Genomic DNA, 14,075 nt, shown 5'->3' with positions numbered 1-14,075 from the left:
TGCCAAGTAAAAACAAACAAAGATCATCCCTTCCACGTCCCAAAATCAATTCATTCAACTAGCAGGCCAATGATAGAAGTCTCAGACCCGTTTAAGGTTCGTTTATCTGTTTGACATATTGTACTCAAAATTGTATCACCCTTTCAAACGTAAATATATTTGTGATGAGAACCAAGGTTTTTTTTTTCTATCCGAAGAATGTCCTCATACTACAGGCTATTGAAGCCTAGTGTTGGCTTCATGGTGAAGGTGACTGGCTTGGGACCTTAAGGTCCTGAGTTTGAGCACACGTCAACCATTGAATTAGCACCAGGTGGGGTTGACTCAGCTTGTCATCCTTCTGAGGTTGGTGAAATGAGAACTGGCATACTGGGGAATTGAACCATTTGGAGTAACCTGCCATAATGTGACCACCTGTCCAGCACTGTACTTCTTGCCAAAGAAACTGCCTCAGCAGCCCCATGTACCTTTATGGCACGAAAGAAAGGTTGATACAGTGAGACAAAAAGTACACATTGAAGCTGAAACTTCAGGGTTGCTACCACAAGACCACAGCCAGTATTGAGGAACTGAGCACTCCGGTGGACCCTGCGGTTCTGGATCATCGTCCAGCAACCATCAATGAGCAGATCAAATCTCCTTTGCCACACCACCAGCGTTGGAATACCAAGTCCAGCGATGAGCATGTGGGCGCTGAAACCATGAACCAGCCACCCTAAGTCCATGACTTCTTGCAAAGCCAAGGAACTTCGTGCTGTTCTGATTCACAGTTGCAGACCCAAGGGGACCAACACACGTCTCATCACCGTCCCTATCAGTTCCAGTCGATGCATTGAAATCCCCCAAGATGAGAAGAGTATCTCGCCTGGGGCACTGATCAACCACAGACTCGAGCGTGGCACAGAATGCGTCCTTCACGGTGAGGTCACCTGCCTCAGTCGGAGCATGTACAGAGACCGAGGAAATGACACTAAAGGAGTGACGAATCCTTAGTCTCATCATACGCTCCTTGACCGATGTTACCTCAAATATCATTGGAGTCAGATTATTGGACACAGTTACAGCAACTTCTTGGGAATGGTTACCATCAGTGACCAGACCAATAGTATGTGTAACCACCCGCCATGATCTCGCTGCAATCCGGTCTCCGAACCTCAGAGAGTGCTGCAATACCGATGTTCAAACATTTAAGCTCAGATGATAACAGAGACAGGTGATTATCCTTACTTAGGGCTCGGACATTCCAGGCACCCACCCGAAGGAACCGCCTCAGGTTAACCCAAGGAGACCACCATGTGGTGGATGACACCTCAGCACCACCCCGACACACACTACCGCAATCTGACCCAGGAAGGTTACCAGTAGTTTTCCTCCTATCATCAAAAAGTGGAGGTCCCGAAGGCTTTGCCCCAATCCCGTCATCCGGCGAGCTGCCCTGCGGAGGGCATCTACACAGGAGGTATTCCCACGGAGTGGGTTTTCAATTTTCTTTGCGTTTTTCTGGTGTTTTGCGGAGTGAAGGGTTTTACGGTGGCCGGAGTGCAAATCTTGCCACCAACCTCATAAAAAATATAAAAGTAACCAAACCGCAGGAGTATGTCCGCAAACACAGTTGGGCCTCACAAGAAGTACCTCCGCCCTTTGACAGGTTTTGTATTTAATCCTGCTGGGTGTCCATATCATACACCCTCCTCACCAGGAAACCGGGTGGGGGAGATGGTCCAGTCCCCGCCAGCCCGACCATGAAACAGGTTCGTACAGATTTGCATGGTACCTGCTGCAAGTCACAGATCTAATCTGGCCTGACCTGCTCACAGACAGACAGACAGACAGACAGACAAACAGGCAGACTGGGGTGAAAACATAACCTCCATCCGCCTTCGGTGGCAAAGATAAATGACTTTATGTCCAGTACTTGATCTAATCCCTCGTCTTTATGTCTTGCATGATGAATCACAAGTTTCATCAACACATCGTGATGTTACTTCCTTGATTTCACCCTGACATTAACCTGCAGTTGTAATCAGTTGTCATCCATATTTGGCATCTTGAGTTTTTCATCGTTTCCTTTGAGTTTGAGACAATATTCATCAAACAGTGAGATCATTGAGTCTGAAAAATCTCTTCTGCCAGAAGTTCATCCAGCTATCAGGTTGCAGGATTCTCAGGCTCTTTTTGTTTTTTTTTTAACAGGCAAAGCCTGTGAGAGTGTCTGACTTCAGAAGGCAGGGATGAAGGTCCTGGTCTAGACTCTAGAGTCTCGAGGAATGAACAGTTTCTGATTTTTTTTTCCAGATCGACTGGTAATTTGATTTCAAGGGACAGTTCAGTCGGCCGACATAAGCTTTTGTGTGTGGTGCTTGTTTGTTTCTAATATTCCTTTCATTTATTGGTCTGAATATTCCCACCAAGTGGGGTCTGCTGGGAAACGTTTTTGGCCAAGAAACGAAAGTTTATTGTTGTGAGAAAAGTTTTGGAGAAGATTCTTCCTGCCACCACCAGCATGCGTATTACCACCCCCACCACGTGCCCTTCTGCCCCCATCATGTGCCCTTCCTCCCTCGCCAAGTGCAGTTGCACACGACCACATACCTTTCACAAATAGCAGCTGCATCACTCTCTGTTGATCGATACATGATTAGATGCTGGTGCGATAAATGGAACATGTCCTTCAATCCTGAAAAAATCTCACCCTCTCACCCTGTCGCTGCAGTAGGATCGTCAAACTATCATTATCTTACGACCATGGCCGAGACAAGTCTTGCCGATTTATATTAGTATCAGCTGGTCGTAATTCCTAACTGCACGGTGTTTTTAAATGTGACACCAACACTAAAATTGGTAGATTGCCGTTGGCTCTCCATTGCTCATCCTCCCTTTCACAGGTATTGTTTTTAATACTGCAGGGTGTCTAGCTACCTTCCCCACGAGAACGAGCCTGGTGGGGCGGTCAGTTCAGTCGTCGACAATCCGACCATGCAGCAGGTGATGCTGGATTACATGGTACCAGTGGCAGGTCTCCAGGTCATACCTGAAAATCCACCTATTCCTTTGGTTATCCAATGAAAGAGGTTCAGTCACTTCAATGTCTCGGCCTCATCATCAGCCACGGGATTCTTTGGTTGACCACATTGCAAAATTGGCCTCCAAAGGTATACAAGATAGTTCTGCATCATTTCCTGAAAAATCAAAAGAACTACTCAGGGTCGACAGACCTTTGTTTGTAGCTCAATGGAGTACTGCTTTCCTCTGTGGGCTGGAGCACCAGCATCACATTTCATCTCTCCTGGATTCTATGGAATCTCAAGCTCTCAACATTATTGGAATCTTCCATGATGAGGACGAACCGCAAGGCCTGTTTTCACATCACCGACAGTTCAGTAGCCTCTCATTTGTTTTTCTACCTCTCCTCCACTCTTGCTTCCTCCATAAAATCAGTTCTCCTATCCTCGCCAGCTACTCCAGGAGAGACATATTTTCTAATGAACACTCCTCATTGTTAAACTTCCAAAATGCAGGATGACTGCACACCTCCACCGTTTTCTTCCTCGTTTGTCCCATACGTAGAACTGTTTTCAGGTGATTGTTCGATCATATTCTTCCCTACTAGGCTTTAAAGAAGAGGTGCATTACCATCTCATACCACCTCTCTCCCCCGCCCCCAATACATCCCTATCTGCACCACGTTTTACCCCCATTAACTGCTTCGAACAGAACCCTCTTACTCGCAGGTTTCTGGTTCCTCCCCTCCTCTTTTCCACTCTTTCCCTTGCTTATTGTGCCCAACTGTAGCAACACAACTGTCAATTTGTTGATTTTTTTTTAATGCTTTGCCACTTCAATGTTCTACGAGTCCAGATCTTATGTTCAAAAAATAAAATAATCTACCGAGTGCTCACTTTGCATCAACCACATAGATAGAAATGGCGACGACCTCAAAGTTCCTTCAGAAATGCCGCACCAAATATAGCAATAAAGGTGAAAGTGGAATGAAAATAAAATAAGTGGATAAGTAAAAAACCCTAACATGGTAAACAAGGAAATTATCTGTGTGTATGTGCGTGTACATCTTAAAATCATAGAAAACTAAAATGGTACTCAGTGGAGTGCATGCAGTACCTCCGCCAGGTGGAACAGTTTACGTTTTGTATCACAATGATAGGCCAGATCTGCATCCCTTTACTGTGGACCTTAACCAAAATCTTGTCACCTAACCAACTCATCTACCAAATTTTGTCATCACCAGTCCACAACTTTTGTAAATATCATGCTCCATATCATTTGTGCTTCCATCTCTCAATGGTGAAGAATCACTGAAAAAAAATTCGACTATCCGGATCTGGATCTTCACCAACATCTAATCAGTTCGTCCTTGTCACAAACCAAACCTGTGACAAAAGCTTAGTCCAAATCTGTCGATAAATATTCGAGATATCCTTCTCACAAACAGACACACAGACACACAAATAGGGGTGAAAACATAACCTCCAACTACCTTCGTTGGCGGAGGTAAAAACAGGGTTGGGCCGATCTCCAATAAATTCTGCGTACGTGTTGGTAGTACCCAGGGTCGGGTTATGGACACAACTACCTCCCCCATCCTCCCCCCTGCTGGGGGTTGTGCCCAAAAGCCGACTTACAATTTGCGCCTGTACACATGGCACAGTGCAAGTGATTTACTGACCCCTGCTGCAGACAGGGGGGATTATTAGCCACAGCACAAGATCTATTCTCATGTTCATTCTCACACTATTACTCGGTGTGAAATACCCTCAATTGGCCCCCAAACGTGAAACAGGACTTATTAATGATTCATTTCATTTGAATCTGGAAAAGTTCAATGAAGTTTGGTCATCTCTTAACCAATTCATAAAAACGTTTTGTGAAGCACTTGCAGAGGTGACAGGAGCACAGGCTGCCATGGCCGTGGACATGTATGACACGATGCTGACCCTGGGCATGGAGGAGCTGCGCTCCGCAGTCACGCTGGACTTCCACAGCAGCCAATTGCACGTCCTTCCAATACTTCAGCTTGGCATCAAGGTTTCCCGACTTTACGATTCCTGTGTTTTAACTGGATTCATGGTGGACAATTATATACGATTGAATGTTTTTTTCCACAATTCTCCTAGTATCAACTTTTCTTAGCTATAAACTGCATTGAACAACGTCTCAGTTATTTGTAGACACCGTATGCCTTCGACTGACGTGACAAGATGGCCAAATGGATTTGACAGCTCATGAGCATGTGTGTTAAATGGTCTTATCTCAGAGGATGTCAGGGGGTGTGCACACATAAAAGTTGATTTTGATTGTATCTTTCCTTCTTGTTGTGCGTGAGCATATCTTGCCGGCTCATAGGGCCTAATGCTAGCCCACAAACCCCCCAACTTCCTCAATTTATAGTGTTTACGGAAATGGAAGAGGTTATTGGTCATAAACATCCTCATCATGTGCTTCCCCATTTACACTGCCTCACCCCACACCCACCCCTTACTCTCTTCCGTTTGCACACCCCCAAGGGCCTGCGTACTCACTGGAAAAAGTTCATGTCACGCTACGACTATATCCTGGCTTTTAAACCATCGGGGTGGCCCAGTTTGGCTCGGAGACAAGCCTTGAACGGGTTGCAGCCATGTGTCACAGAAAACATCATCCTCTACGGTACTTCACACTCTTGATACTTCCCCTCAAAATCCATCCCTCTGTCACACAATAGCTCCCCATTCAAAGAGTCGGCCACAACAGAATGATGAGCTATCATGTTGACGCAGTAGCAATCATGTAATCAACAAATATGCAGGACCTCCTCAATATATGAAACTTCCATGAAAAGTTGACTTGACATGTTTATCGATTAGGCTTTTTAAGGACCAATCCGATGCAGTCTTGTGCAGTGACAGAGGGGATGCATCAAACTCTGCCGCATGGACGTCTTTCTACTTTTGTAGTGCAGAAAGTGATGCGGTAACTTGGAAAATGTCAATTAAACATTGGGTGTACACTGTACACCATATATCTTTTTTTGTGCAGGGTTAATTCAAACTCTTAGCCATTATAACAGCTCTGTCAACATGCGACAAAAAGGCTTGGAAGGACAAACAGGTGTTTATTTTGGAACGACACCACCTTGTGAAATCAATCAGGTAATTATCCTGCACGCGCGAAGCATAAAGCGGGGTTTTAGCAATTGCCTCACTTCTGTCTGTCCGTCTACAAATGTCAGTTTATGATTGAGGAACGACTTGATTTTTAATTGAATGTTTTATTTTGAACACCAATCATAACATGAATAGGAAAACGAACCTGTAGTTTAGCAGTGCCTTGGCTCTGAATTCGTCCTGATCGCACACGCACAGACATGAGTGAGCTAAAAAAATATATTTTAAATTCTTTCTGCTTGTTTGGCAGTCAAAAAAAATTGAAAAACATCCCAAAGAGGAAAAGTCACTGTTTTTAATGACGTCATAAAGGACACAAACAACAGGCACGAAGAACTAATGCAAAGTGTTAAATAAGGTGATGTAAAACATCATCAACGGCGGTAAACTTCCAAACAGTTTTTTTTGTTTTCTACAACCTTTAAAATCTATTTTATTTAAAATGAATTATATACTTGAACACCGTAGAGCACAAATCACCTTCTTGGCTATTTAAAAACCCTTCCGTTCAGCAGTACTGTACTTGGACAAAACATTACTCATTTTACGTCACCACAACCAATCAAATTTGCCGCTAGCAGACCATGCCCATTTCCTTGTTTCTCAAGAATGTGTGGGGTAAGGTGTTCTATGAACTCTCTAGTTAATTTTGCATCGGTAAATGCAGGTAGGAAAAGGAAACAGTTTAAATGTGGGGAGATTAGAAAAGTGGGGAGTGGGGAGATTTATTTTGTCTCTCGGTGAAGACTTGCATTATGCAAAAGTGTTTTGATCCAATTCTGTTCACAAAACAAGGAATTGTGACAAAATCCCATCGAAACACTTTAGCATAACGTAGCTTCAATACTCCTCGAGTTGAACCAAAGTTTTGTTAATTTAGTAACAGATTTGTATCGGCATTAGACCGTAGATGCCAGTTTACAGTTAATCAAAAGTATTTTTCGGCCACCTGATAGCTTAGATGCTCACTGCCATGCCTCTGAGTTGCATGGTCCTGCGGTTGACTCCCGGCGGAGTCAGATTTGACGAATAAACAGCCATTCTGGTGCAGTGTCAGATCAGTACTACTGCTGTCCTTCAAAAGGGATGTAAATCTGGCAGGTCTGTCTGCAATTATGTGGACATTAATATGATGGTATCTTTCACAATAATAGGCCCTTGGATTCAGAGAGAGAGAAAGAGGATGAGAGAGGGAGGGGAGAGGGAGGGGGAGAGGGAGAGGGAGAGGGAGAGGGAGAGGGAGAGGGAGAGGGAGAGGGAGAGGGAGAGGGAGAGGGAGAGGGAGAGGGAGAGGGAGAGGGAGAGGGAGAGGGAGAGGGAGAGGGAGAGGGAGAGGGAGAGGGAGAGGGAGAGGGAGAGAGAGAGAGAGAGAGAGAGAGAGAGTAGAAACGTCATAGTACACCTTACCCCACGCAGCCTTGAGAAAAATGACATGGACTGCGTTGGCGAGCGGCAAACTTGATTGGTCAAGATGACATAAAGTTCCATAAAATTTTGTCCAAGTACTACAAAACAGAAGGTTTTCGAAAGTGCCAGAAAGGCTATTTGTGTTCTACGGTGTTCGAGTATATAATTAAACTGAAATAAAATAAAGATTTTAAAGATGGTCGAAAAATACTTTTCCAGAAGTTTACTACCGTTGTTAGAGTGTCTTTTACACCACCTCATTTACCATGTTACATTCGGTCTTTGTGCTTGTTGTTTGTGTCCTTTATGACATGCGTAAAAACAGTAAGCTTCCTGTTTGGAATTATTTTAAATTTTGTTTGACTGTCAGACAGGCAGACAGAATAAGAAAATTACCTTACTCCTTTCTGCGCACGCACGATCAGAACAATATTCCGTAAAATTTGTCAAATTTAGAGCCAAAGTACCGCTCAACTACAGGTTTGTTTTTTGATTCATTGTCTGATTTGTGTTCAAAGCATAACATTCAATTTAAATTGTTGTTCCTTGATCATAAACTGATGTTTGTGGACAGACAGACAAAGTGAGCCGATTGTTTAACTCCTCTTTTCGCTTCGCGAGTGCGGGGAAATGAAACAAGCTTTGTCCCTTTTCCCCTTCCTGACTGACTACTCACTATACCTTCTTCCCACAGCCATCCCATTCTCTGAACACAGTTCCTACTCAGAGCTCCGTCATTTTGTCCAGTGGCTTCGTCCTCAGCACCTGGTTCCCATGGTCATTAGTCCAACTCAGAAGTCTCGCCTTTCCACGGAAACCACTCTCGCCTCGTGGTTAGCGGAGGCGAATGAATCCGTCAGAAGTCATTACCAACATTAATGACCTTCCATCTGTGCTGCAAGCACAACAATTATTCCATACGGGAATGCCAATTTCACCCAATGAATGTCTTTCATTCGAGGACACAAGCAAATCATGTTGTCTTGATGTATTTGTATTTCGTTTGTTAGTGCCAATTTTTCTGGCCTATAAATTAGAAAGAAACAATGTAAAAGATGCTTGATTTTGAAGTTTGTTGCAATATGTAATGCGTAACGTTTGCATTGCATTTTAATTTTTGATTGAAATCGTGTCGTTCAGAGGAAAGTTTGTTTGAAGGCGACTCAAGCAAATGGGTTTGTGCGCGGTAATTGTAAGTGATGAAGCACTTTTTTTTCCATCAAAATGTTGCTTATTATTAACCGAACGTGATGTGTGAAGAATATGCTTAGCGATGTTGCCTGTTTTGTTTTATTCAACCGGTTTCAAAAGAAATTACAGTCACGGGCACAGAAAGTTTATGACAAGGCAATGAATCTGTGGTCAGATGCCTGGAATGATCTGTGATCGGAGGAAGTGAGATCGGGTCACCACCGGCAGGAAAATGGGGGGAGCATCTCATCGTGTGCGGTGTGCAGCCAAACGCAGCACCAGAACATTAGAAATGAGATGATGGCGTCACAAAACTATCATCTCGATGTCGTCCTATTCGTCGCAATAGCAGCATCTCCCGGTTCCTGGTCGTGGTCACTTCTCTCGATGTTCTGAGAGATCTGCTTCCGAAAAGCTGAGTAATTGTTCAGGGTTGTCTGTGCTGCTGTAAATTTTACGTTCTCCGTTTGTGTTGGTTGTTCTTCATATTGAGTGCTCACTCTTGGGGATTTCTTTCTGTCCTCATTCTTTTTATTTCGATCCTGCGTCTTGGGTTTGGATAGTGTTGGGCCTACCCATTTTTATTCCAACTGCTTCCCAAGCCACTCATAGCGTCCCATTATTAACCACCCTCACTTCAACTCCTTCCTTGGACCTACTGTGTAATATTTAAAAAAACGACAAAAAAATCTTCACATTTTGTTTGTCTGTCTCGCTTTCTGTTGACGACGTGTTTGACAGCCTTGGTAACCAAACCCAAATCTTGCGAAAAAATTTCCCCCATTAAACCTGACTCTTTCTACCCTGCCTCAAAACCTTTCCCTATTTCCATGAACCCAAATGAAACCCAATCCCAAGAACTCCCTTTTTCGAGTTTATTGTGATTTTCCCCACTCTCCATTGCCTCATTTTCTTTGTTAGTTGTCAGTTGTAGTTTTTTGTTTGTTCTTTCTTTTGTACAACTTGTCGAGGCTCATATGATAGCTAACACACATCACTCAGCAAGGGGGGTATGAGACAAGAGGGGTGGCAGTGGAAAGGACAAAACAATGGGGAACAGAGACATAAAGGGATCTGTGGAAGGAAGACGGATGGGGCGGGGAACACGAGGTATACAAGATGGACATTACGGGGACTTTCAGGAAGGAAAGCAGGGAATTTGAAGGAAGTGCATTTGGGGTGGATTAACGGGGGTAGAAAAGATCGAGGATTTGGATGGGAGACGGTAAGAGGTGTTGGTGAACAGCTGTTTTGAAGACCTGGAGGGAAGTATGGGATTGAACAGAGTGAGGGAGGTTATTCCAAAGGCGGGGAAAAAGAGGAATGAAAGAGTGAAGGTGAGCAGTGATTCGTGATTTTGGTAGTTTTACCAGAAGGAGGTTGTTGGCGGATCTTGAGCGCCCTGCAGAAATATGGTGGGGACAAATTGCAGACAACAGGGGGGGGGGCGAGACCGGAGAGGAGACGGTAGAAGACAGAAAGACCACCTACCTGCCTGCGGAGAGAGAGAGTGTGAGAGGCCCAAAGACTCAGCCTCATCGCAGGAGATGCCAATGGTCCGAAATTCCTTGGTTTCCACAGCGTGAAGCCGAGAAAGGTGGGAGGCAGGAGCACCAGCCCAGAGGGGAGAGCAGTACTCCATCAGGCTGCAGACGAAAGCTTTGTATGTGGTCAGTAGCTCAGGTGGGCCGAGGAAGGACTTTGCACGACGGAGGATTCCCGGTCGGCGACTGGCTTTGGAGGCCAGGTTGGAAATGTGACTTTCCCCGGAAAGATCATGACAGACAGTGAGACCCAGAAGCTTGAAAGAAAAGACTTCTTCCAGAGGATTGTTGAGAAAGTGGATGGGGGGGTTTCCAAATGGTCCTTTCGGAGAGAAAAAAGTGAGAGTGTGAGATTTGTCAGGATTGAAAGACATGTTCCATGTGTTGGACCAGTTTGTGATTTTACGCAGATCTGCAGTGAGCGAAGAAGCTGTTACTTGCCGGTCTGAGGGATGACAAATGGTAAGGCAAAGGGTGAAGTCATCAGCAAAGAGAAAAAGAGGATTTTTCTGGAGTCGGAGAGATCATTGATGAAAACTAGAAAAAGGACACGGGCTAGAACGTTACCTTGAAGAGCTCCAGCCTGGACAGGAAGAGGGGATGAAAGAACTCCATTTAGGGCCATACGTTGACTGTGACAGGAGAGGAAGTCTGTAAGCCATGAGTGGAGATGTCCTTGGATACCATAGGAAGAGAGTTTGGTGAGCAGGGCAGGGTGCCAGACAGTGTCAAAAGCACGCGATATGTCTCGGGATATGCAGAAGCAGCATATCCAGGGTAGAGTGACCTGGTCTGAAACCAAATTGATGATTGGAAATCAGGCCATTGGAGAAGAGGAAGGATTTAATGTCTGAAGCGATGATGGATTCTCTAACCTTGCTGATGATTGGGAGGATGATTGGTCTGTAGTTGCAGGGATCTGTTTTTGCACCTTTTTTATGCAGGGCAGTAATGTTTGCTGATTTCCAAGCAGATGGCAGTAGACCTTCAGCAAATGAGAGGGTGAATAGAGCAGAGAGAGGGTGAGCAAGAGCAGAGGAGCAGGTTTTTAGGACACGTGGGCTGATCCTGTCTGGACCGGTTGCAGAATCTGAGTCGAGGTTTGACAGCAAGTTCTCCATCTTGTCAGGAGAAAACGACACAGAATCCAGGGACAGTTGGATGTGACTGGGTCAGGTGGGTACAGAAAGCGATGGGTTTTGGACACAAGATTTTGATGCAAACACTGAGTTTAGGCATTCAGTCTTTTCACGTGCGGTATGAGCAGTGCAGCCATTTGAGGTAAGGGAGGGGATGGAGGGGGAACATACACCAGAAACAGATTTGATTAGGCACCACCAGGATTTTGAGGAGGGAGAGAGGTTTGAGAGTTCAGACTTGAGCTTAGAAAGATGATGTTTTCTGGGTCTCCTTAGGGTAGATACACACTTGTTCTGAGCTTTATGGAAGGAACTGAGATTGCCCTCAGTTGGGTTTGCTTTCCATGAGGAAAAGGCAAGTTGTTTCAGGACAACTGCCTCGCCACAAGCTTCAGTGAACCATGGGCGGGAGGAAGGGTAGGACAACTGAAGACGAGAAGGGATAAATCTGTGCATGAGGGAGAGCAAGTTTCTTTGAAAGAATTCCCAGGATGAGTTTACATTGGAGAAAGTAGAGATGGGAGACCAGTCGAGAAGTTTGTTGGCTGCTTGAAGACCCTGCCAGTCGGCTTGAGTGAAATGCCAGACTCGACGGCACTGAGGTTGTTATCTGATAACAGCCAGAGATGTCCACTTTGACAAGGACGTGGTCAGAAGAACCGATTGGAGCGGGGGGAGAACAGCAGATATTTTCAAGGGGAATTTGTCAAAATCAGATCCAGAAGAGATGGAGTACCATTGGTTGAGATTCGGGTCAGGAAGTTAACCGTTTGAGTCAGTTCCAATGAGTCCCAGAAAGCTTTTGCTGAAGTGCCATGACAGGTGAGAGAGGTACCCACACCGAGCCAACTGGCATGATGACAATTGAAGTCGCCACATATGAGGAAGAGAGAGTTTGGATGAGAAGATAGAAGTTGATCCATGTTTTCGGATTGTGAGGTGTAGATGCAGTCATCACTGCTTGGTGGACGGTACAGGACACATACAAACATGAGATTGGAGTGGAGGGGAAGCCGTAGCCAGAGGTATTCCTGGGGTGTGGGGGAGTGAGGGCAGTGCATGGAGAGTGAGGAATAGAGTCTTTGATGAAGAGAGCAACTCCTCCACCAGGACGAGGTTCAGGTCTGTCAAACCAGAGGAGGGAGTAACCAGGGAGAGATACTTGGGAGTCAGACGTCTTGAGGGAGGAAAAATTTCCGTTAGACAGATTATGTCTGCTTTGTCAGTGGCAACCTGTATGGAAAGATTTGTAAGGTTTGAGCGAAGGCCACAGATATTTGAGGTCCACACTGTTAATGAAGAGGGAGGGGAGGAGGCTTTTGGTGCAAGAGATGGGAGGGGAGGGGAGGGTAGGACAAGAGAGGAGGGGGGAGGTAAGGAGAGTTGTTGAAAGAATGTGGGCGATTGCAGAAGAGCTAGGGGAGGGGGGCGGATGAGGAGGAGAAAAGGCTCTGTGGTGCTGGGGGAGAGAGGGGGGCAAGAGAGGGAGAATAAGGCAGTTGAGGATTTGAGGAAGTGGAGTGATGATATGGAGGTGAGGGGGCAGGGAAGGGAGGCAGCTTTGTGGATGAGAGAGACAGGCATACAGAGCAACTTATTTACATTTTGATAAAATTGCAGTGCTGAATTAACAAAATAAAACCTGAAAAGTCATTTGAAATTGAAATAAATGGGTGAACTTACTGTCTCAGGAAAAAAGGAAATGTAATTGTAAATATAATGTGTGGGAGCCCAATGGCAGCATGCGCGCTATCGGTACACCGTGTTCAGGGTCATCCTCAGGATCAGGTGTAATGTGAAATCCTCAGCAGTGAGATTTGGTCCACCTGTTAAAAAAAAAATTAACTTCGCTTACAAGATTGCAGGTCGTCATTATTTAATTATTGTGTACAACATCAAGGCTCATGGAATAGTGAGCTGACAGAGGGAAAAAAGGTAACAGTTGGACACAATGAGCAAGGGAATGAAGGAACAGGAAAAGAGGAGAGCATTGTGGAGGAAATACAGTAATCTGCAAGTAAGAGAGTTGGGTGATGTAGGATTCATGTGGTTGAATATGATCATAGGTAGGGATGGTTGATCATGTGATATGGTGTTTCACTGCAGGCTGTTAAAGCCCTGAAATGAAAGGTAACCCTTCCTTGGAAGGCATTTCTGCAAACGGGAGGAAAGAGTAACAAAGGAGTGGAGGTGGACAGTAAGCTTGGATTTAATAATGAGGGGGTTATGAAAGAACACGTGTCCCGGGAAGGCTCGTGGTGAGGGCAGCACCTCCCGTGGCTGTGCGAGCAGAGGGAGGTCGACTGGAGGATAGAAAGGTAAAATTGACAGAGGCCACTGACCTTCCTGCGATGTGAGAATAACAGGCCGTGTGTTTTGGATTCATCACGAACAAGATTCCAATATAGTCGAGCGTTTTAGAATCCACACAATTCAGGAGGCAGATGTGATGGTCGTGCCCCAGCCAATGTTGCCGAGAACAAGTACTCCATTGAGGTGTGGACAAAGGTTTTGTCCGCTGTGAGTAATTCAGCTTTTTCAAGGAATGACAAGAGTGTTCACAGGCTTTGGAGGTGAGCTTTGCTATCTGGTTGACCCAGGATATGTCATGGCTCATGGTGAGGCCTAGCAGT

At 45.2% G+C, this 14,075-nt stretch overlaps 1 protein-coding gene and 1 long non-coding RNA gene across 3 annotated transcripts in view; one reads left to right on the top strand and one right to left on the bottom strand.

The window, feature by feature from the left end:
* The window catches only part of LOC147033832 (uncharacterized), a 32,052-nt gene extending 22,491 nt beyond the window's left edge, over positions 1-9,561 (top strand). Inside the window, exons 8-10 of one of the 2 annotated variants that reach the window (XM_085871591.1) lie at positions 4,898-5,043; positions 5,523-5,664; positions 8,263-9,561. In XM_085871591.1, coding sequence (XP_085727717.1) covers positions 4,898-5,043; positions 5,523-5,664; positions 8,263-8,447 — 473 coding nt within the window. In that variant the 3' untranslated portion in view covers positions 8,448-9,561. Of the gene's footprint in view, positions 1-4,888; positions 5,044-5,522; positions 5,665-8,262 lie in introns of both variants that reach the window. The other variant, XM_085871580.1, reaches the window with a different exon arrangement.
* Positions 9,562-9,774: 213 nt separating this feature from the next.
* Positions 9,775-14,075, bottom strand: part of LOC147033831 (uncharacterized) — a 57,621-nt gene continuing 53,320 nt past the window's right edge. Inside the window, exon 4 of the long non-coding RNA XR_015055571.1 lies at positions 9,775-13,268. This is a non-coding gene — a long non-coding RNA (uncharacterized LOC147033831). The remainder of the gene's footprint in view (positions 13,269-14,075) is intronic.

Source organism: Eptatretus burgeri, chromosome 1 (genome assembly GCF_056783735.1).
Source record: "Eptatretus burgeri isolate ZD-2024b chromosome 1, Ebu_testis_v1, whole genome shotgun sequence".
NCBI lineage: Eukaryota > Metazoa > Chordata > Myxini > Myxiniformes > Myxinidae > Eptatretus > Eptatretus burgeri.
Note: the sequence above shows the minus strand (reverse complement) of the source record. Positions and strands in the feature narration are given on the sequence as shown.